The sequence below is a fragment of the Octopus sinensis genome, linkage group LG8 (genome assembly GCF_006345805.1).
Source record: "Octopus sinensis linkage group LG8, ASM634580v1, whole genome shotgun sequence".
Classification (NCBI taxonomy): domain Eukaryota; kingdom Metazoa; phylum Mollusca; class Cephalopoda; order Octopoda; family Octopodidae; genus Octopus; species Octopus sinensis.
In genome coordinates this window covers 29,920,272-29,945,640 of record NC_043004.1, presented here as the reverse complement: position 1 = coordinate 29,945,640, position 25,369 = coordinate 29,920,272, and the positions used below count along the sequence as shown (strand labels likewise).

Sequence of the window (25,369 nt, the reverse complement as noted above, 5' to 3'; positions counted from 1 at the left end):
ATAGATGAATAAGGAAGGAATGAGTGATGTCATCTTGGTAGTGGGATGATGAAAATTGTACACTGAAAAAATAATCAAACAGCATTTGAACTCTGTGTGTGTATGTAAAAGGGGGTATGTGAATGTGTGTGTGTGTGTGTGTTTGTGTGTGCGTGTGTGCATGCAATGGAAGTGGTATGGTTCATCTTTGTTTGCTTATTATTTGGGTTTATTTTTTGATTTGGTTGAATCTTGGCTGTTTTTTTTTTTTTTGTTGGTCAGATATTTTTAGCATTTTGACAGGAAAAAGTCATTCTAAAATTGATTTTTAACGTATGCCCAAACAAGCTGAATGCTTATACAGAGAAGGTTTTACAGCCACATCATCCAAACCAACCAGGTGAAACTGGGCTTAGCTGCTAGTATATATATAATATACACACATACCGTAAATACTCGAGTATATTCCGCCGTTGAGTATAATACACAGGGAATTTTTAGGAGGCAGTACCTCTGAAAAACCTAAACCTTGTGGATAATACGCACCCCTTCTCTAACTTGAGTTGTGTGTAATTAAGCCAGCAATACCTAGTTGAACAAACACTTCTGCGCATGCGTAATACAATAATGGTGATGTTCTTAACAGTTATATGGGAATGTAAATATGTTTGCAAATTGTTTATGTTATATGTTATTCTGTGTTCTGAATACTTTTATTTTAATAAATGTTGCTTACTGCAAGTTATGGATAATTCTTTTATGACTTCATTGCTTTTAGGCTTAGCTTAATGTATTTTCGCGCCCGACATCACACAACGTGTCTGAATAAACATTGCCGGACAGCAAATAGAGACTCAGACATTGCTTAGAAAATATTTTTCATTTTTAACCTCATATATAGTACGCACTAAGGATTTTGACCTTTAAATTTTAGAGAAAAAATGCGGATTATACTCGAGGATTTACAGTATATCTTTGACCCCAAGGCTTATTCTTTGTAAGCCTAGTACTTATTCTATCAGTCTTTCTTTGCCAAACTGCTAAGTTACAGAGGCATAAACACACCAACATCGGTTGTCAATCGATGGTGGAGGAGTGAAACACAGACACAAAGACACACACACAGAAATATATGTTTGTATGTGTGTCTGTGTGTCTGTGTGTATGACAGGCTTAATTTAGTTTCCATCTACCAAGTCCACTCACAAGGCTTTTAGAGGACACTTACCAAAGATGCCACGCAGTGGGACTGAACTCAGAACTATGTGGTTGGAAAGCAAGCTTCTTATCACACAGCCATGGCTGCACCTAGCTACGCCAACTTTATTTGCATACCAAGGCTACCATTTGTTTCATATTAACCCTTTTAAGATGGTTGTTGTAAATTTACACATGCAGTGTATATGCTTCAAATTGGTCAATGTAATTATACGCTGTCTGACTTAGAACTAGTCACCGGTGCACCTGCTAACTGATAGGCTGGTTATTTGTTTCATGTAAATATTTACAACCTAATAGGCTGGTCTTGCTACTCTGGCTCTGTCAACTTCATCTTCACATCCTGTTTAGCGAATTTACAGTTGTCATGCCAACTAAACTCCATCACCACACCAGTTGTTTTTTCCGGTTTGGACAATGACTCAGAGAGTGAATATTTTCCAAGTTCAGAATCAGATGATTCCAATAGTGATGATGATATTCCAGTGAATCAAAGATACAAGCGGGCAGCAGTGAATGGCCCTGGACAACAGAATGTCATGTGACGAGCAAGAGACAATTTTGTCCGACAGCATGGTACTGGTATGCCTGGCATAAAGGCAAACCTTGAAGATGGAAGTTTGCCATTGGAAATCTTGCACAAGTTTTTGTCGGATGAAATATTCCAATATATAGCAGACGGAATGATTGACTATGCTGAAAACCATCCCCAGCATGGTGGTGGTTGGTTTCCAACTACAGGGGACAAAATCAAAGTTCTACTGATACTGATGGATATCATGAAGAAAGCAACACTAGTGTCATACTGGAATTGGGATCCAGCCATGTTCACACCTTTCTTTCTGGAAACGATGCCACATAATCGATTTTTGATGCTTCTTCAAAATCTACATTTCAACTTAGGCAAGAACAAAGATGACAGGCTGCACAAAATATGTCCTATCATTGACGAAGTGGCTGAAAATTTCAGAACGATGTATGTCCCAATGAAGGATGTTTGTACAGACGAGAGTTTGTGGAAATTCAAGGGAAGGCTCTGATTCAAACAATATAACCTGACCAAATGTACCAGCTTTGGAGTCGAGATTTATAAAATATGCCAGTCAGCTGGCAGAGCCGGTAGGTACATGTGGAATTATAAAATCTACACTGGTAAGGACAGATTGGATCTGTCAGCTGGCAGAGCCGGTAGGTACATGTGGAATTATAAAATCTACACTGGTATGGACAGATTGGATCTGCCAGCATCTACTCTAGTGACAACTGATGTTGTGTTGTCACTGAATGTAAACTTGTTTGACAAAGGCTACAATATTTATATAGACAACTGGTTTTTCAGTCTGGACCTCTTCCTGCAGCTGCAGACAAGGAGGACTAATGCCTGTGGGACTGTGAGGGCACACAAGTAAAACATGCCACCCAATCTTCACACCAGTCACAATTTTATCTCACTAATTGTCAGAGTCTTTAGTACAAGCGTAAATTTCTCTACCAGATACTAATTGCTCCTTATCATATCTATCAGCATGGCAATTAAAGCTCATTTCATTTCATCACACCATGAATTAGAATATTAATTAAATGACACTGTGTTTAATATTAATAAGTCGTAGGAAGGTGACAAGGTGGCAGAATCATTAATATACTGAAAAAAATGCTTAGCATGTACATATACATACATACATATATATATATATATATACACAGGGTGGACTATACACACACACACACACATATATATTTACGGCAAATAAGTAAATGGAGAGGATATAAAATCAACAAACATCACCCAGTAGACACTCCAATATATCTATTTATCAAATGATAACAAACATAGGCGAAGGAGTGGCTGTGTGGTAAGTAGCTTGCTGACCAACCACATGGTTTTGGGTTCAGTCACACTGCGTGGCACCTTGGGCAAGTGTCTTTTCCTATAGCCTCAAGCTGACCAAAGATTTGTAAGTGGATTTGGTAAACGGAAACTGGAAGAAACCTGTCATATATATGTATATATATATATATATATATATATGTATGTGTGTGTATATGTTTCTATGTCTTTGTTTGTCCTCCTCAACATCGCTAGACAACTGATGCTGGTGTGTTTACGTCCCCATAACTTAGCGACAGAATAAGTACTAGGCTTGCAAAGAATAAGTCCTGGGGTCAATTTTCTTGACTAAAGGCGGTGCTCCAGCATGGCCACAGTCAAATTACTGAAACAAGTAAAAGAGTAAAAGAGTATGTGTTTAAGTAGTACAAGTAAATGGATGTGGTAAGTAAATGAAGTCACTAAGGTTTTACCCAGTTTTTCTTTCATTTTATGTATTAATTTTCCCCTAATAGGTTCAATTTAAGTTTATTTCAGCCAACTCCTTTCATAATGCTATATCTATTAAATAATGTTTAGCCTCTAACCTCTAACCACTGTAGCATGGACCATACCATTAAACCCACCATATAGCATACTACCTTCACTATTTCCCTCAGTATAATGCAAACACAATGTAAACTGCAGCCTATGGATATATCTCCTGAAAGTGATTTTATTTACTTGCCACAGGATGGAATACCATGGATTATAATAACACCTTAAAATGAAGTAGAAAATACGTGAAATGCCAATTTATATTTTCACAATACCTATTTGAGGCAAACAACTTGTGTCAAGTTTTTTGCTTTTCTATTGACAATCTTGTATTAGTAGCTTGTATTTCAATACTAAGTATATTAAATATTTATTGCTCATTGGATGGAGTACTTTTTTGTTGATCCTACTAATAACAGAACACTAAACTCTATATCTCAGTATCACAGGATCAAGTAGACCATCAGATGCTGTTATACACCGCTGGTCACCATGTGCTTCCAATTCTATCTTGATTGCAACGTTCTTTTCCATCTTGACCTAAATTGTCTTCCCATTGGCATGGAGGTTTTCCAATTGGTCATTTCCCATCTCTTGGATACCTCTCTGCAACTGCAAAGGTCTACCTGTTGTTTGTGAAGCTTGTGGCATGTCTGACCCAGTGAAACTTGTGCTTTCAGTACTCTGTAATCATGTCGTTCACTCCTCTCCTTTCTCAAATAATCTCATTTCAAATGTTCTCTGTTAATGATTCTCCTAGCATGGATCTTTTTATGGCCCCTTGCATTGTAGCCAATCGATGTTCTATCCTCTTCACAGTAGCCCATGTCTCACCAGCATATAAGAAGGCAGATAACATGTGGTATAGAAGAGCCTGGCACATGCAGCATTGCTCAAATACCTAGATTCTTTGCTCCATGTCAGCTGCAAGAATCCAGCTCTCAAACAGTAGAACGGTTTGTCGTCACTCATTCATTCCTTTGGCACTGTATTCTATATAATGTATTTGGCTTCCCTCTTATATTCTGTTAGGGAGTGACCATGCGGCATACGTAAGGAGTTGGCGACGAATGTCTCCTTTTGTAGGAGCCACTAAAGCTTTTTTTATTCTCTGTTTGTTTATTTTCTCGTTTCCGTTCTGTTGAAGAGCATAGACTCAAACCATAAAAGACTTCCTCAGCTTCCCGAGCATTTAACTAATACACCTGTTTGTTGTTTATACAACTGTCTTCATCTTTTGTTTTTTGTAAATTCCAACTATATATATGCATATATAGTGAAGGTGTGTGGCTTAGTAATTAGGGGATTCAGCTCACAATCATAAGGTCCTTGAGTAATATACTTTATTTCATGATTCTCCACTCCATTCAGCTGGCAAAAATGAGTAATACCTGCCTTGTCATATTCTGTGTCACTGAATCTCTCTGAGAGCTACATTAAGGGTACATGTGTCTGTGGAGTTCTCAGCCACTTGCACATTAACTTTACAAGCAGGCTGAAACAATCATCATCATAATCGATTGAGTGCCAGCTACACACACATTTGCCACATCATATTAATGAGGTGACAGACACTGTGAGATAGTATCTCACACTTGTCAATAATTACTTTCCCAGTTTAGATAAATATCTTTAAATATTCAATACAAACACTTTCAAAGTTTGGTATACTTGCCTCCCAAACATAGGTTCACAAATTTTCAGCCACACCAAAAGACATCAATTCAAGAAGCCTTAAAGCTTCTTGGTATTGAAATCAACTCATCCAAGCTGGAGGTGATAAAATCAGCATCCTATGAGTCTTGGCTGGAGATCAGCTGACAACAAGGGATACCATCTGCATTCTTGGTTCTCCAATCCTCCCGAAAGCAATAACAAGATTGCTTGTATATGCAGGCTGACAGAGAGTGCACCTCATTGATGCATACCTAGCATTCTCCTTCTTGAAGAATTGCTTTACCCTGGTTAAGATCCTTTTGCCACCATGCAGTGCACCATGTTACCTCTCACAGACCACTTCAGCAATATCAATGACACCAACCAGCATTGTGCTTGAATTGATCTGCAATGTGAATTTTCACAGTGCCATCTGGCAATAGACTAAGCTGCCTGCTAAATGTGGTGGCCTTGGCCTCCATTCCACATTGGACCTATATTTCTTCTGTTTTCTCACTGTGCCTGTCACCTCATTCATAATATGTGGTAAATGAGCATGTAACAAGCACTCCGTCAGTCATGACAGCACTTGTTCCAACCTGTTCATGAAATTAGCATGTAGTGGAACACAGCATGTGTCAAGGCTGGCCCTTTGAATTACAGGCACATTTCATTTTTGCCAGCTTTATGGACTAGAGCAATGTAAAATAAAGTGTTTTGCCCCAGGACACAACGCAAGGTCCAGGAATCAAACCCATGATCTAAACATCATTAGGTCCTCTATCCAAACTAGGACACCACACACCTTCACGTTAAAATAGAAAGAAAAAAAAAGAGAGAAGCACTAGCTGCAGGTATGGCTGTGTAGTTAGGAAACTTGCTCTGCAACCATGTAGATTCGGATTTTGTCCCACTGCACGGCATCTTGGGTAAGAGTCTTATACTATAATCTTGGGCAAACTCAAGTCTTGTATAAGTGAACTTGGTAGACAGAAACTGTGTGGCTGCCCATTCTGTCAGTTTGTCAAACTATCTGGCTGGTTGGCTGCATATATGTGTATATGTATGTATATCTATCTGTCTATCTCTCTCTATATATATATATATATATATATTGATCAAAATAAAATAAAAACATGATGCGAAGGATTCAGCGGTACATATGTTTCGGGCCTTCATTAGACAGATTTATAACAATGCATAATGTATGTCTGTGGCCTTCTTCAGCCGCGCACAACAGCTTCCACAAGGACATGTGTTACATCAAAAATTCTTGGTTGGGGATGCGAATCCTCTCATTCGCGTACGACATAATGCGGCAGCAGCATAGAATTGAAGCGTCCATCTCCTTCTTCTCTCAATGTAGAATGAGGAAAAACTGGATGTTGAGGTAATGTAAATAAATAAATACATATATAGACGTGAAGATGGAGGGGCGAGAATTCGGGACCAGGGATAACAAATGTATAAAAGGTGTAAGTATAGAAAAATATAAAAATGTAGAGCATAAAGATATAAAGAGTTATAAGGAGATGTAAAGGGGGTATAAAGGATATAAAGAAATATAAAGAAATATAAGTAAATGTAAAGGCATAAGGTTATAAAGTAAAAATAGAAATAGAAATAAGAGTAAAAAAAACATGATAAAAACATGATAAAAATGTAAAAGAATGTAAAGATAAGGGATGTATATAGGTTACGGACCAAGCATGGTGGTCAGGAGATTGATAAAATTTAGTTGTAGAATTGTCAGTAAATCAACAGTTTCGTCTAGGGACCTAATGTGTTGTAAATCAGAGTTGATGAGCATTTAATCTGGTTTCTTGAATTAAATGGACTTCTAGTACATACATATCATCATGGATACATACACCCACATACACGCGTACATATACGCCTCCAAGCCTATAAGCATACACACGCACTCGCGTGTAAACATGTACATAAACACACACGCACCCACACGCACGCGCGTACACACACATACATACAACAGAATATCCGCATGCATACACGGACACTATACGCGTACACACTCACATGTACATACGCGCCCATCCCTACATACACACACGTATATGCCCACGCCTCTAGGTCTAGATATAAGATATTAAAGGATGTATATAAGAACGTATGTAAACAGTCACGTACTCATGTCTATACGTGCACGCACACACGGCTGTGTGTCCGTATGCGCGTGCACATATACACTCACATACACAGAGACACACGCGCACATGGGTATAGCTATAAGATATCGAAATATGCATGTACATACATGCGCGTGCATATGTATGTATGCGTATACACACGTACGCGGACGCTCGTATAGTCAAAAAGTGGATCTATAGGTAAGTAAATAAACATATATAGAGGTATAAAGCGATAAGTTAGGGGTAAGAATGTGGGTAAGGGTAAAAATTAGAAATAAAAAATACAGTATAAAAAATAAGAAATACAATGTAATAGTTAGAAATGAAATATAAGAATTATAAAAATTATAAGAGTTAAGGTAAGGGATGAAAATAAAAATGAGAAAAATGGAAGTAGAATAAAAGTAAAAATAAAAATAAATGGAAGTAGGATAAAAGTAAAAATAAAAGTAAAAATAAAAATAAAATAAAATAAGATAAAAATATAATTTGGTAAAATTTAACATGAGATGAAGGTGGTTGAAAGTTAGAGGTGTGTGTTAAACGTAGGGGCGGGCGGGGGGAACTGAAAATTGGAAGGGTGGGAAGTGGAGTTTGGCGGTGTGCGTTCAACATCCGAGTTAGAAATGTGAAAGGGTATAGATATAGGGAATTAAAGAGACTATATAGGGAGGATATGGGTGTAGGAGAAGAAATATTTAGGGAAAAGAAGTCATATATGGGAGACAAAATTTGTATATATAGGAGGAAAATGCAGGGAACCGTATATGCACATACACACACCCACACACACACACACACACGCACATGTATATATATATATATATGTACACACACGTACACGTATGTGCACATACACATACATACACACGCACATACGCATATACACGCACATATAGGAAAACGGGAAGTGCTGGAGCCGATAGGTTGCACCGGGTGGGAGGAAATTGCATGGGGGAGTTGGTATAAGACCTAAGCTTTGTAGTATTTGAAAGTATTAATAAGTTTGTGTATACAGGATGTGTATACACTATGGAGTGAATGGTTCAGTGAAAATTGAAATTGGTATGTATAGTGTAAACAATGTAGCTAACTTTCAGAGGAGGTAGATTTCCTAAATACCAAGTGCACTGGTGCAATAAATACTAAGTGCTCTTGTAAAATAAAATAGATTTTTGTAATGCTAGGATGAACCTCTAAAGGTAGCTGATAGCTTTTGTTACCAACAACACGTCATTAACACCAAAGTAGTTGATAGTTGCTCTTTTCAAGGTGACCGAATTAACACTGAATAATTGATTATAAGTACCAGTAATTACTTGAATTGCCTCTTTTCCTGCTCTTACACAAAAACAAAAAGATATGATTATTTAATCATAAAAAGTGACACAAGTTTGTTGGTTTGGAAGAACACATTTTTGTTCCTATTTTCATCAAACAACTTTGCTCATCTACTAAGTGAATCAAATAATAAACCATTATTGAATTTACCACATTAGATGTTATCAGTCATTCATCAGATTGTTACTTTAGTTGTATACCCATGAATAATTTTCTCATACCAAATGCTAAATAGAGGGAAAGTTACAAAGATCCGGTGTGTTTTAGTTCGGTATCTCATAGTTCTGAATAAAATTGAATAGTTCAAACAACATTGTTTAAATGTAGGTCAGTCTTTATTGAGCTGGATTAGGATCATAGGCATTCTAGATAAGGCCATCCCATCAATTTTTCAGATGTAGCTTATCCAATGTGTTCTTCCTTTTTAAGGAAGGCATGATTTGAAGGGGATTTAGGTTGCTATTCCTAACAGGCAGAGGTTCCTCCAACAAAATTAATGACATAATTAATACCTCCAACTACACAAACATGTGACAAATGAAGTTCATTTTAACCCCATCACAACAGTTTTTGGGTGATCCTAGATTATGATGCATCACCTTCACTTTGTTGTTAAATTATAGAGTATTTTTAATGACCATGATAGAAATTTTCTTTCTACTTTTTGATGCCATGCTGCAGCCATATATTGCATTTTATTAGAGATATTTTGTGGGTGTAATAAAGAATTATTTTGTTATTGTTCATTTTTGCTGTTGATTTTTATATTGTTCATTTTTGTCATTCCATTTGTTGCTATTGACTTTTGTGTGTACATTGTAATTGAGATGGGAGTGTGTGATTGTATCAGATCACACTTTGTATACAATTGTGTTGTTGAAGTTTACATCTAGAAAAGTGTCGGTGATTATAGAATTAGCTGTAAGTTTTAATAGGTCAAGCAATGACATTCCCTGTTGACAAAACTAAAGAATAACAAAATGTTACATCACCAACAATAACAACAATATTGTGGTTATTGTCAACAACAGCAACCACCAAATAGTTCTTGATTAATTATATCCAAACCTAACCTTTCCCATGACAAACAAGTTGAGTTTAAAAAAATCAAGAAATATAAAAAAGATGGCTCTCTAAAAACAAAAGGCAAGCCTGTTGGGGAAACAGATGACGTGGTAATTTTGAACTATTTCCGTGATGGATGTAGTTACTGCAAACTAAGAAAAATTAAACATGTGACTTTACCTTTTATAATATTTATTAGATTAACTCCATTAAATGTTGTAAATCATTCATCTGTTAATTTAATTGTATACTGTGAAGGTGCATGGCTCAGTGGTTAGAGTGTCGAGCATAAGGTTGTGAGTTCAAATCCCGGACTGGGCTGCATGTTGTGTTCTTGAGCAAGACACTTTATTTTATGTTGCTCCAGTTCACTCAGCCGTAGAAATGAGTTGCGACATCACAGGTGCCAAGCTGTATCGGCCGTTGCCTTTCCCTTGGATAACACTGGTGGCGTGGAGAGAAGAGGCTGGTATGCATGGGTGACTGCTGGTCTTCCATAAACAATCTTGCCTGGACTTGTGCCTGGGAGAGTAACTTTCTAGATGCAATACTATGGTCTGTGTCATGACCGAAGGGGGTCTCAGATACTCATGAATAATTTTGGGTGATTCTAAATTATGATGTACACCTTTAATTCATTAAATGGTTATGATAAAAATTTTTCTTTCTACTTTTCAACACCATGCTGCAGCTGCATTGAATGTTAAAAATATTTTGTGGGTGTAACAAAAAGTTATTTTGTTACTGTTCAGTTTTGTTGGTGGTTCTTACGTTAATCATTTTTGTTGTTGATTTTTGTATCTTTCATTGTAATTGCTGCTCAAAATGGGAACGTGTGACTGTATCAGATCACATATTGTATACAATTATATACAATTTTTTTTTTTTTTTAGTTTTTATTTAGATAAGGGTGAGTGATTATAGATTTAGCTGCAAGTTTTAATAGGTCAAACATTTATTTTTGAAGAAACATGAAACAAAATAATTCAGCAATAACAAAAATTTGCACCACCACCAACAACACCAGTACAATTCAACAGCAACTAAATAATTTATTAATCTACTAATCTAACCTAACCTCTCCTATGAGAAATAAGCCTAGGAAAAAAAAATGAAATCACATGATATGGGAATTCTGGCACCCATGACAGATGATTCTCATCTGCTACTGTCTATGTGTGTGTCTTTCTGCACCAAGCACCTATGAGAGAAGATCTCTCGAGGCTAATAACTCAGTATTCAGTGTTCTAATGAAGCAGCCATGTTAAGTTGGATAGAAACATTGCCTTTCGATATTAATACTGCTTCCATCACTACAAATTAATTTTTAATAAACCTCTTGGCTATTTGTTGCATCAGTGTCTGGAACGATACTGGTATTTTATATATCATGGCAGCAAAATTTGCCCGGCATGTGGTAACTGACACTTCACACTGATAAGGTTTAGTAGACTAAAATTACGTGACATGGGAATTCCGGCCCCTGTGGCAGATTATTCTCATCTGCTACTGTATTTGTTTTTATGCCCCAAGTGCCTATATGAGACGATCTCTCAAGACAAAATCAAAATGGTCTGTCTTGATGAGTTCGATAAATGAATGAAAATGCTAATAAAGAATTATCCAAAATTCTGATTGCCTCCTTTTCTCAATATACAATATCTGTACACCACTTCAAACACTTTATACATATGTAACTACATGTGGATTGTTGGCCAATTTTTTTCCTCCGTCTTCCTTTTCTCTTGAACTTTCCTCTGTCTCCTGTTTCTGAAGAAGAGCTTTGCTTGAAATATTAAACAACCTTTCTTTCCTTCCCTGATAGTCTTTTAGTACTTTTCGTTGCGTCTTGCAACCTTTTCAATAGTCTTCACTAGTCAAGACTATTGAAAAGGCTGCAAGACGCAACGAAATTTTAGGAAAATAAAAATAAGAAATAAGTGAAAATTTTACTATTGAGTGTGCTAAATTATAAGGCACAAAAAGAAAATGACTCTCCCCAGACACAACAGAATATGCTTCAACACATGAACTCACATAAAGAATCTTGCAAACCAAATCCCAAAACGAAATATGTATATGTATGTATGTACAGGGTGCATAAGATATTTGAGGACAGATTTATGTTTATAAAAAAAAACATATGTAATAACAGATAATAACTTTATTTATCAAAAAATTCTATGAGGATAAAAATAAGCCTTCTTTCCTATAATTTTATTCAATAAGGCCACCTTCAGCTTCAATATGAGATCTAAATCATCTACATGCTCGAATCAAGTGCTCCTGAGTCATTTTGGACCTTACACTGACTATGGCAGCTTTCAAAGAATCTTTGATGTTATGGGCATATTCATTGACCTCTCCCTCAACAATGCTCCACATGTAATAGTCCAATGGATTGAGATCTGGGGAATTAGAGGCCAAATGTTAGGGGTTGTGTGATCATAAAAATTTTCAGCCATCCATTCTTGTGTTACCAGAGCCATGTGTGATAGTGTAGAGCCTTATTGAAACACATATGGCTTTCCATTCATTACACTGTCTATCCAGGGCTTAGCAATTATTTCCAGGACCTCAATGTAGGCAGCAGAGTTAACTGTAAGGTCTTGTGGAAAGAAGTAAGGAGGCATCACATGTCCTTCATTGCTGACAACCCCTAAAACCATGACAGTTGCAGGAAATTTTGTATGCATAACATATGGAACTTCAGAAGGTTGACACATAACCATCTGTCAGTTCTGTAAACTTTTTGAACTTGGTTGAAGTTTTTCTTGTTTGAGAAAAACCAAATTTAATCTTCTTCTGCTGGATTTTTACATTTGTTTAAGAGCCTTTTAGATCTGATGTAGTGATTTTCTTTTACTTTTTCTGACAAATTGACCTTTCCACATCATATAAACCTTATATCTGATGTTTTCGCAGACAACATTTCTAACTGTTCCTTCTGACATATGGAGATCCTTTGCAATTCACCTCATGGACTTTCTGAGATTGTAATCAAAAGTCTGTTAAACTTGCTGGATAAATTTAGGTGCTCTAATGATTCTAGAATGTTTAGAATGCTTTTTATGCTTTGATACTGGTGATACATTTCCTTCTTCAGTCTCTAGCTCCTTAAAAACTTTGTAGACGAAATATCTGGCAACTTAAAAATAGTGATATTTCTAAATTGCTATGCTCAGCCTTTATAACCACAATAACAGCATACCTCTTCATTTCTTGAATAAGCTGAGGGTCTGCCATTATTATTTTCTGAAACATAGATTAAACAGAGTTAGCAAAAAATACAGCAATGACCCAAAAAATGTATGTCTTCAAATACATTATGCACCCTGTATATATGCACCCTATATATGCACACATACATGTGTCATTGTCTGTGTTTGTTACCCCCATCCCCACTTCTTGATAACCGGTGTTGGTTTGTTTAAGTCCCATAACTTAGTAGTTTGGCAGTTAGAGACTGATAAAATAAGTAACCAGGCCTGAAAAAACGTAAGCCCTGGGGTTGACTAAAATTCTTCAAGCCTATGCCCCAGAATAGCCTCAGTCCAGTGACTGAAACAAGTAAAAGATGAAAGATAAATAAGAAATATACGATAATAAGTAAGAAATATGGAAAGAAAAGTTAAAAAGAAGGTTAAGAGTGTTTACAAACAAATTATAAAACATGTCACTCCGGGTAACATGGTGTTTACAATAGTTTTGGATTACAGGGTAGACATGCTCTAAAAGAACAATAATGGGTGAGGAGTAAAATTTTCCACTAGACTGGTTTTGAAGCATGGAATCCACATATATGCATACATACATACATTCATGCACGTCATATATATATGCAGCCTCAAAAATTCACACACACATGCACAGCCATGAGATCTGTTTGATTCTATGGAAACCTATTCCTATTGCATGTGTGTGTGTATGCAGTGTGTATGTGTGCATGTGTGCATGCCTGTGTGCGTGCACGCATGCTTGCATGTGTGCGTGTGTGTTGACAATGATGCAAATAAATAAAACAGCTTGGGTATGATATACAAAATATAAATACATGTATACATGTAAATAGAGAGAAAGTAAAGATTGAAAATTTTCAGATGATGACTATTCAAGTATAAATATATAAACATTTATATGATAACAAAGCATACTTACATAAAGTACATAGATGCCTCTCCCTTATACTTCTGTGTCTTTATATTCTGTGTAAGTTTGCTCTGTCATCATATAAATATCTATATACTAGCAGTATCGCCCAACATTGCTCGGGTTTGCTTCGACGCTTTAGAATTGCAGTTTTTGAAAAGTAAAAGTCTTGCATTACGTAGCTTGTTATTCTCTTTAAGTGAACATTTTTCTGGTTGAAATACACCAAAAAATAGCGACACAGCAGTCAAAAAAGCGTAAAAAATAGGGATTTTCATAGAAAAAAATGCACCTTTTTGATGTAAATAATTTTTGGTGTTAACATGGTCCGATTTGAATTTTATCTTCTACTGAATGAAGAGCAAGCCTTCTTCTATCATACTCTCAATTTTGGTCAACTTGCGCCGCAGGGTCTCGGAGGAGATAGTATTAGTTGAAGGCTACCAAACCTGCCACACACAGACAACTTCAGCTTTATATATAGAGATTATACATGAACATTCATCATCTGAAATTTTTCAGTCTTTGCTTTCTCTCTATTTACATGTATACATATATATATATATTGTATATCAAACCCAAGCAGTTTTATTTGTTTACTTGCATCATTATCTCCATATCTGCTCACCTGGATTTCTCTTATAGTCACGCTTTATCCCATGGACTTGGCCCTTGGTAAAGGTTTCAGAGCATAAGTTCAAATCCTTTGAGCACGACTAACTTTTTTATATTGGGAATCTCTGGATCTCATCTGTTGACTCTATCTATCTGTCTATCTATCTGTCTGTCTGTCTATCTGTCTATCTGTCTGTCTGTCTGTCTACCTGTCTATCTGTCTATCTATCTGTCTGTCTATCTGTCTGTCTGTCTATCTGTCTATCTGTCTATCTATCTATCTATCTATCTATCTATTTATCTATCCATCTGTCTATCTGTCTATCTATCTATCTATCTATCTATCTATCTATCAATCGATCTATCTATCTATCTATCTATCTATCTATCTATTTATCTATTTATCTATCTGTCTATCTATCTATCTATCTATCTATCTATTTATCTATCTGTCTGTCTATCTATCTATCTGTCTATCTATCTATCTATCTATCTATCTATCTATCTATCTATCTATCTATCTATCTATCTATCTATCTATCTATATCATTATTCAGTTTTATTTCAAGATTTCTTGCCAATAGAGAAAGTGCTGGTTTCTAACCTAGGTACAAGGCTCCTTCATTGGAATTTCAACATCAACAACAGGGTTTTTTGTTTGCATGTATATGTGCAGATTCGTACTGGGTTGGTGCATAATTATTGCGACTTTTTTCAACAAATTTTATCTTTAAATGATGGTCTGACTGTCTGCCAAGCAAATGGGTAATGTATTCACCATCTACTGAAGTAGATGGTGAATATGCTCCAGAATAATCATTTAAGGATGTTTTTGTTACATGTTATTGTTTTTGTTCAATAAAATTTGTTGAAAAAAAGCCACAATAATTATGCACCAACCCAATATGTTTTGCTTTGTGTGTGTATTCTCATGCATATAGTTGCATATCTAGACATGCTCATATATATTTAAATGATAAATTTCTGGAAAGTTTTACAGATTTTTACAGTTCCAGTGATGGATTGGATCTGTAGTCTTCGAATTAGCTTTCTCCTTTCTGATTTTGAGAAGGCTATTTTCCCAAGACTGGTATTTAGGCAGTGTGTTACATATCCCAGGGCCCCAATAATTACAGGTATAAACCTGAACTTGTAATCTGGATAGAGTAACTGCATAGGTGTTTTCTTTTTCACTGATCTTCAGCTTTATGTTAACATCCACTGGGCAGCTAATTCCCACAACTGTACACAGTTTCTCTTCTCTATCCCAAATCATTATGTCAGGTCTGTTGTGCTTACATTTTATTGAGGTCTTCACTGGGATATTCACCAGAACTCTTTTTTATTATGAGTCGCTATGGCTTCTACAGTACCGTATGTATGTATGTATGTATGTATGTATGTATGTATGTATGCATGTATGTATGCAATGTATGTATGCATGTATGTATGCAATGTATGTATGTAATGTATGTATGTATGTATGTATGTATGTATGTATGTAATGTATGTATGTAATGTATGTATGTATGTATGTAATGTATGTATGTAATGTATGTATGTATGTATGTAATGTATGTATGTATGTATGTAATGTATGTATGTATGAATGTATGTATGCATGCATATATGCATTTGTATATGCATGTAAGTATTATGTAGAAATATATCATCATCATCATCATCATCATCATTTTCATTTAACATCCACTTTTCTATGATTGCTTAAATCAGACAGAATTTGTTGAGGCAGATTTCCTATGGCTGGATACCCTTTCTATTGCCAACCCTCACTTTCTTTCCAAGCAAGATAATACCTTCTTATGAACAGATACGTTTTTGTGGAATAGTAGAAACAAACAACATTGTTTGTTTGATAGTAATACTTGCTTACCACCATCACATGATGACAAGAGAAGGGGACATGTAAACACACACACACACACACACACACAAGCATAAATATTCAAGGCCTGAGGTGTTCAGGATTGCTAGACAGTGAGTCAGAGAAAATTGAGATGTGGTAGGAGAGAGTGGTGTATGTATGAATAATGGTATGTTTGCAAACAGTGACTCCAAGACACTGAGAGATTACAAAGGAAATGACAAAGGACTGAGACATATGACACCGTACTGTACTCAAGAAGACAAGTCTTCTACAACAAAATTAATACCGGTGCTGGAGCCACGTGAAAAGCACTGGTGCTTGTGACACATGATAGTATCACATTAAAAGCACTGGTGCTAGTGTCAAATTTAAAGCACAGGTCCTGATGCCACATACATGTATGTATGTATATTGTATCTAGTATTGCAGGTGCATTCACCCAACCGATTCATACTTTATATATATGTATATATATATAAAAAAAAGTTAGAATAAAACCACCTTTTATCAATTCAAAATGAACAATCAAATTACACCATCTAGAAAATTACATATAACAGAAAAGTTAAAATTAAAACAACAATAAAATACCAATGATTAAGTAAATTGCAAAAAAAATAATAAAAACATATATAATTGGTATATTTTAAATATATATTTATTTCTACCAATTATATACATTTTTATTATTTTTTTGCAATTTACTTAATCATTGGTATTTTATTGTTATTTTAATTTTAACTTTTCTATTATATGTAATTTTCTAGATGGTGTAATTTAATTGTTCATTTTGAATTGATAAAAGGTGGTTTTTTTCTAATTTATATATATATATATATATATATATATATATATATATATATATATATATATATATATATTATATTGTGTGAAATTTGATTTATTATTTCTAAATTGAATTTTTTCCCTGTAAGTGTAGATTAATATTCCCTCAAATAATTGTTATTATGTGTATATATCTCTTATTATAAAAGGCAGATTTTATCTGCCTCCCTTTGGGAGTTATACAAATCTACAATATAGGATTTCTTCAATTACAATTTACCTAGCATTTTTAAGAGTACAATGCATCGCGTCATGCCAGGTCCAGTTTTTAAAATTTAAACTCCAATTAAGCAAAATTTACAGAAAACTCACATTCTGGTGTGTGTGTCAAATGCTTTTCTTAGTCTGGTTTACACCACACGCAAACGCACACACACAGTGGGCAACGACTAAAATGAAAGTAATTCACTTACTGTAGTGAGTGATTCTTTCACTCTGCCTCCCACTTCCTCTTTCCACACATAGACACGCAAATATATCAATAAAATTGTAAGCTAACGTGTGTGTGTGTGTGTGTGTGTGTGTGTGTGCGCGTGTGTGTGTGAGGGTGCGTGTGTGTGTGTGTGTGTGCGTGTGCGTGAGTGTGTGACAGGAAAGTTTTTTACGACGAATATAAGACCTATATCCAAGTAGCAGAAAGATAAGACAGTAAGGTGTGATTTGAGGGAGATTTGGCTGCTATTTCTACCATGTCTAGCTGCCATGTAGGGGTCTCCCTCATAGGCTCATACATACATATATACATAGATAAGACAGTAAGGTGTGATTTGGGGGAAATTTGGCTGCTATTTCTACCAGGTCTAGCTACCATGTAGAGGTCCCCCTCATTGGCTCATATATATATACATACATAAGACAGTAAGGTGTGATTTGAGGGAGATTTGGCTGCTGTTTCTACCAGGTCTGTTAGGCCTTCTCATGTAAACTCAAGCTTTCTCATGCCTTGGACATAAGACCAAAGCAGAGAATGTATTCTTTTATTCTTCTGCTTTTTCCAGCCATTGGTCTGTGGCCATGCTGGGGCAATGCCTTGAAGAATTGTAGTTTAATGAATCAACTCCAGTTTTATTTTTGTAAGCATTGTACTTATTCTATCTGTTTCCTTTGTCAAACCACTAGGTGACAGGGATGTAAACAAACCAACATTCGTTGTCAAGCAGTGGTGGAGGACAATCACAAGCACAGACACGCACACACACACACATACATGCATACACATATACACACATACATACATACATACATACATATATATATATGTGTGTATATATATATTGCAGCCTGGAAGGTGTTTGTAAGCCATTTAAGAAACACACAAAAACCGTTACATTCACTTCAACATTTAAATTTAATTTGCCAAAATATTTTCGTCGCTTTGAGACCGCGACCTGTTCACTGACAAAAATATCGTGCTAACAGGTCGCGGTCTCAAAGCGACGAAAATATTTTGACAAATTAAATTTAAATGTTGAAGTGAATCTAACGGTTTTTGTGTGTTTCTTAAATGGCTTATAAACACCTTCAACGCTGCAACTGTTTTCGTTCCAGCACACGATCTCAGATCAAGTCACTTGCTATGCAAGTACATCTCTGTAACTATATATATATTTATGTATATATATATATGTATATTGGTAAAAACAGTAAGATAACAAAAGAAAGAAAGAGACCTCAATATTATGTAAATAGAGGAAATCTTTATATATAAAAGTGAGGTTGTGTGTCTGTCTCCTACGATTTAGATTCCTAACTACTCCCACATTTTGCGGTGCAGTTTAACCAAAACCGGGTATCTTATAGTCGTGATTCATATCGAGACCGTCTGGGTATTAGCGCGCGTCTACGATGAGTCTACGATTTAAAAAAAATTTACCATCAATTTTTCCCATTTTTAATCCATTTTTGACATATATAAGGGAAGTAACTCTCTAAAATTTATTATTAAATCTCAGAACGTAAAAAGCTACAGTAACACCCCTCCCCCTTTGTGGTTAGCCATATTGAGATGGCTATTATACTTTACATCTCTAAAAATGCTTATATAATTATTTCCCTTACAAACTCGAGCAACGCCGGGCAATACTGCTAGTATATATATATATATATACACACACACATACACACACACACACACACACACACATTCACACACTCACAACAGGAATAGGGTTTGAAAGAATTAAACAGTGATCGTTGCTGTGTAAGTGCGTATGTGTGTGTGTGTGTATGTGTGAATTTTTGAGGATGCATACATATGATGCATATGCATGAGTGTGTGTGTGTATATGAGCAATTCATGCTTCAAAACCAGTCTTGTGGGAAATTTCACCCCCTTCACATTTGTTCTTTTAGAGCATATGTACCCAGTGATCCACAACCATAGTAAAAGCCATGTTACTTAGAGTCACGTTTTCTTTTATAATTTGATTGTAAACACTCTCGACCTCCTTTTCAACTTTCCTTTCCACATTTATTTATTTTGTGTTATTTTTTTTATTTCCTTTTTTTTTCATTTTATGCTTTATTATGCTATTTAAGTGTTATTATGTTATCTAATAGTGTTCTATGGCTAAAGTTTGATAAGCAAATGGATGACTAATTACTTAATTTTACTGTAATTAGTATTATAGATAGATAAGACATATGACACTGTCCTGTACTCAGAAGACAAGTCTTCTAAAACAAAATTAATACCGGATATAAAGACAAGGCAAGTCCCTGGACCATCAGGAATCAGCGCTGAGATGCTTAAAATATTTGGCAGTGTAGGATACAGCCTCTTCACTTGTATAGTTAATCAGGTTATCCAGGTAGACATCATCCCCAATGACTGCTGTGATGGTATTATAGTTAGTTACTACAAGGGTAAAGGTGATACCTTAGATAGAAACAACCACAGGGGTATCAAAGTGGTAGACCAGGTCATGAAAGTTACAGAAAGGGTTATAGCTCAATTAATTAAGAAGAGAATTAAATTAGATGGGATGCAATGTGGTTTTGTGCCTGAGAAGAGAACCACAGATGCCTTCTTCCTAGGCAGACAGCTACAGGTGAAGTATCTGGCAAAGAGTAAACCATTGTACTTGGCTTTCATTGACTAGGAGAAAGCATTCGACAGAGTCACTTGTTCTATTATCAGGTGGTCTCTAAGGAAGTTAGGAATAGATGAGTGGCTTGTTAGAGCTGTACAAGCCATGTACAGCTGTACTGTTAGTAGGATGGAGTTGGCATGAATACAGTGGAACTCAAAACTGGCTGCCCTTGGGAACTACTATGTACTGATGACCTCATTCTTATTGCAGTATCTGTAGCAGAATTGGAGAAGAAATTCCAGGAATGCAGAAGACATGCATAGACAAGAGAAGAATGAAGCTTGTGTGCTCTGATGGATATGCAACATCAGGGTGCATGTACGACGAAGTGCAAATGGTTTGAGAGAAAAGTTGAGCATAATGGGAATCAGATGCAGAATGCAAGAGAGAAAACTATGTTGGTTTGGACATGTGATGTGTATGAATGAAGACAGTAGTATAAAGAAGTGCTGATCACTGCAAGTGGATGGCACCTGTGGGAGAGGTAGACATGGGATGAAGTAGTGAGGACCAACCTCAGGATGTTGGACCTCACTGATGAGATGACAATGGACTGAGATGCTTGGTGACATGAGGTTCTTGAGAAGACCTACTTACCCCCTGTAGGTTCTTGAAGTGCTGCATGTTCCACTCACATGTAATGTAATCTAACTCTCTAACTCACTCTCCTTTCTTTTCCAGCTGGGGTGTTCATGTATCTACAGCAACACACTGATCCCTGTCCCTTTGTACTGTTAATTTCTCAAATGGCACAAAGCCATCTACTTCAATATTACTTCTGCCTCCCAGTTGAAGGGTTTTGCCTTTTTTGTCCTGCAACTTACTTGGTTACCCTGTTAGTGCTAGTGACACATAAAAAACACTGGTATTGGTGCAATGTAAAAAAGTACCCAGTACATTCTGTAAAGTGGTTGGCATTAGGAAGGGCATCCAGCTGTAGAAACTATGCCAAAACAGACAATAGAGCCTGGTACAGCTCCCAGTCTTGCCAGCTCCTGTAAAACCGTCCCACCCATACCAGCACAGAAAATGGATGTTAAATGATAATGATGAAAGGCTGCTTCTTTCAGTTAATGTCAACCAAATCCACTCACAATGTTTTGGTCAGCCTCAAGCTACAGTAGACATCATGTGCTGTGCAATTTGACTGAATTTGAGACCAAATGTTTGGGAAGTAACCTTTTTACCTAAACAGCCACATCTACACCTGCATGTATATATTATCCTTGACCTCTTTAATAGTGTCTCATATCTCTAACATTATTGTTCTTATTATTATTGAGTGAGAGAGCAGTACATGCCATCAAAGTGGCTGTGGGGTAAAATATACAAAGCCCAGTATACCCATCATGACTACCCGTCTGATAAGGGTACACCAGGCTCATGCATCACAACAATATGTGCACGACATAATAATCTCATATCAAGAGAAACAGCGCATGACTTTGCAGGTAGGGACCAGTTAAAGTTTTCTTCTGGTCGAGGAACCCATCCCGCTCAAAAGGTCCATGAATAAGGGTTGTTTAAGGATGTTGAAAGAACCACCCATGTTTCCAGAGGTGAATTATTCAAACCCCAAAGAATCCCTCTCAACACATGGCTATGATGCTCCCCCACTACTTCTGCTCGTGATCAGAGATGCACATATCGTCAGCCACTAAGGGACATGCTCAACTGGTTAAGGTCAAACAACTGACAAGCAAATCTGTAGTATTGAACAGAATATTTGCTGTAGCCCATCTTTTATACCAAGACAAAACAATGTACATGATAACACTTCCAATCAGTTAAGATCAGAAGCCACGAGAGCCACTGTCTGGTACTGCATCAGGGCATTCATTATTATTATTATTCACCTCTCCATTTCACACCCTTATCACTCACCTGTTAGCCCACACCTGTCACCGGTCTGTTTCACTTATGTCTTTATCTCTCTTGCTTCCACACCCATACAACAACTGTTTACCTTTCGGTCATCCCCTCTTCTTCTCAGTCTCATTGTACTATGCTATTGATGTGACTAAAGTTCGCAGTGAATCTCTCTTCTGTTTGTCACACAATGCACTCTCTCAGATTGATTGTTTGATTGATTGATTGATATGTAAATTCACACACAGCTGATAATTCTTAATCTGAAGTACTTGGGACCAGAGATGCTGTAGATTTGCAAATATTTTGACCATGCACCAAGTCAAGAAGATTTAATTAGCCATGTACCAAGTTAACATTGTTTAACTAGCCATAATGTTTTGTTTTGTTTGCGGCAAATACAATGTGTTATTAAATCTATAGTAAAGAGAATCCAGAAACTCCTTTCAATTCTGTGTTAAAACTACTTCACTCTTATTTCTAATGTTCTCGTAAGAGTCATGAATATCACAGCATCATAATGCCGCTTTCTGTCTTGCATAAACATCTCAGATTTCAAAATGTATGCAACAAAATTTTTTATTAGTTTATATTTGTGAAAATTTAATTTATGTTTACAAATACTCAAGTAGTCTCCCTCCCTTTCTCTCTCTTTCTCTCCCATCCCTTTCTCTTTCCTCTCCTCCCTCTCTCTCCCATCTCTCTTTCTTCCCCTCCCTCTCCCCATACCTACGGAATTTATTTCTCAGTATTCTACAAACCAGTTCTGTATTCAAATCTTTGAAATGAAACTTTCAACAACATATAACAAGCTGAGTTTATTATACACAATACAATGTTATTCTTTTGTTAGTGTAAACTATAACGTGAGTATTTGTGTTTCTGAAATTTTCAAGCTGAATAATTATATAAATATTTTTGTGTTTTGAGTACATGTGTGTGTGCTTGCACGTGGGTGTGAGGTCAGAATGACATGTTGCCATGTAGATATTTTGTTTCTCAACTGAAAAGACTGACGAATTATGTGCACAGTGTCTATGACCCAAGCTTCCCCCAGCAGTAATTAGATAGCAACTCATTCAACTTAACATGGCAAATATCAATTTATTTGCTGACTTCATAATCTTATACTGCTGGTTTCTAGGTTTCCCAAAAATATAGCTTTAAAATGTGTGAACTCTATTGTACTAGATACACTTGACAAAGTCTTCAAGTAGTGCCCAGCTAATCCACTGGTACTCCAACTTACAGAAATACCATGACTACTGGGGGCAGTACTGGATTATAGGTCTCATACAAAGTAGATTAACTGAACAAACTATAGGGTGCGGATGGTGGTTGTTTGCAGTTTTCATCTGCTAATTTTATGCATGTTTTTACTTTCATTGTTAGTCTTTTTCTTCTTAAAAACAATAACCATTTTTACTTTATTTTTTTCACAGAATAATTGACTATGGAAAATTTTGAACCCCACCTCAGTTCATGGAAGAGGAAGAGAGTCCACCTTGGAATCCATGCCAGAAGGATAAACAAGGAGATATCAGATTTCTTCAACATCAGCTGCAGAATGGTAGAAAAGGTTGTAAAGGAGCTGGAAGATTCAACTATGAGGCAACAACAGAGTTGAAAACCCTGATTGATGATCTGACACCATCAGAACACTGAAATTCAAGAGATCATCAACAATGATCCCAGAATGCCAATGCATATGAAAAAGGTGTGGATGGAAAGGCTCATTAAGTTAGTGGTGTATGAAGACATTCGTTACTTTTCCTACAAGATGAGGGTGGGACCAATTTCTGTCCATGGTAATGCAGGAAAAGTAACTCAAGCACACCAAGAAGCTGACCAACACCTGTTGGAGCTAGACATGTGGTTCTTCTCCAACAAGAAGAATTTCTGCCAAGAGCAGAAGATCAACTTTGAGAAAAACAGTGGCTCTCTGTCTCACTCAAAGACGAAATTTCCTGTTACAATCTTCATTGATGTCAGCAGTGAAGGTGACATCATGCCATATCACTTCTTCCTTGAGAACCTTAGGTGGAACACTGACAGCTACATCTGTGTTCTGAATGGGTGGTGAAGCCTTGGATCAACTCAATAGCTGCAGGGAGAGTGTACATGTGGCAGCAAGAATCTTCACCCTGACACACTAGCCAGAAGACCCAGGCCTCCCTGTTGAAGAAGTTTTTCACTCACACAGCACCTGACATTTAGCCTCTCAACTCATCTGACTGCAGCCCCTTCGACTTCTTTGTGTGGCGTGTGTTGGAACAAGAGACCAACAAATCCAGCTGCAACATGAAGGATAAGCTGAGGGCCAGGATTACCAGGGCATTCAGGAGATGGTAATGAAGATCTGTGACCAGCTCTGGGATGGCCTGGAGGCTGTCATTGGGGCCAAAGGCAGGTTCATTGAGTGAGATTGATAGAACATGTCATGAAGACAAAGTGACCCAAATTTGATGAATATATCTCAAAAAATAAAAGTACTATATAATTTTTTCCTGATACAGTCATCATGCAAACGAATACCTTCAGCACCCTGTGCAAGAATTCAAATATATATAAATAGTTGTGAAATAAATTTGTTGAAAGTTAATCTTTTTGCTTTTCTGTCAAAATTAGACACAAAAAAAAGCATGCTGAGAAATAGCAGCAAAGTTGGAAATGATCTGAAAATAACTGAAAATTATTAATGATGTGGACAAAAAACTATTGATCTTTGTTCATCTGGATGGTTTTCTATAATACTATCTGAAAACATTTTTATCTATATTTCATTTCTGCTCTCTATAAAACACAGTGGCTTTTAAAATAAAACTGTTTTGGTGATCCAAATCACCTGTCCTACAGTATACTACCACATCTTGAAGGTTGATAATTGTATTCACAACAAAGTGATAGCGTAAAAGAAAAGGTACCATCAGTGTCTTGAAATATTGAATTATATCTCTATCTCTTCTGAATTAAAATGTCACCAGCAGCAATTTTATTTTTCAGCCAATTCTAGGACCATTTAAATCAATGCCATATATGTGCTTGGGATGATAATATTTCTCGCCTAATATCTTTGGTTTTGTACCAATGTAAGAAATCTGTAGCAAATACCTCATGTTGCATTCATGGC

At 36.3% G+C, this 25,369-nt stretch overlaps 1 protein-coding gene across 1 annotated transcript; it reads left to right on the top strand.

The window, feature by feature from the left end:
• Positions 1–1,781: 1,781 nt before the first annotated feature.
• Positions 1,782–23,904, top strand: LOC115214781. Its single transcript, XM_029783812.1, has 2 exons — positions 1,782–2,192; positions 23,719–23,904. Exons 1-2 carry the CDS (start codon positions 1,782–1,784, stop codon positions 23,902–23,904), a joined length of 597 nt encoding a protein of 198 aa, XP_029639672.1.
• The last annotated feature ends 1,465 nt before the right edge of the window (positions 23,905–25,369 follow it).

Coding starts and splice junctions, on each gene's coding strand:
- LOC115214781 (XM_029783812.1), top strand. CDS start 1,782: ATGCCTGGCATAAAGGCAAACCTTGAAGATGGAAGTTTGCCATTGGAA. Junction 2,193..23,718: donor TGTATGTCCCAATGAAGGAT/GTTTGTACAGAC, acceptor ACCCCACCTCAG/TTCATGGAAGAGGAAGAGAG.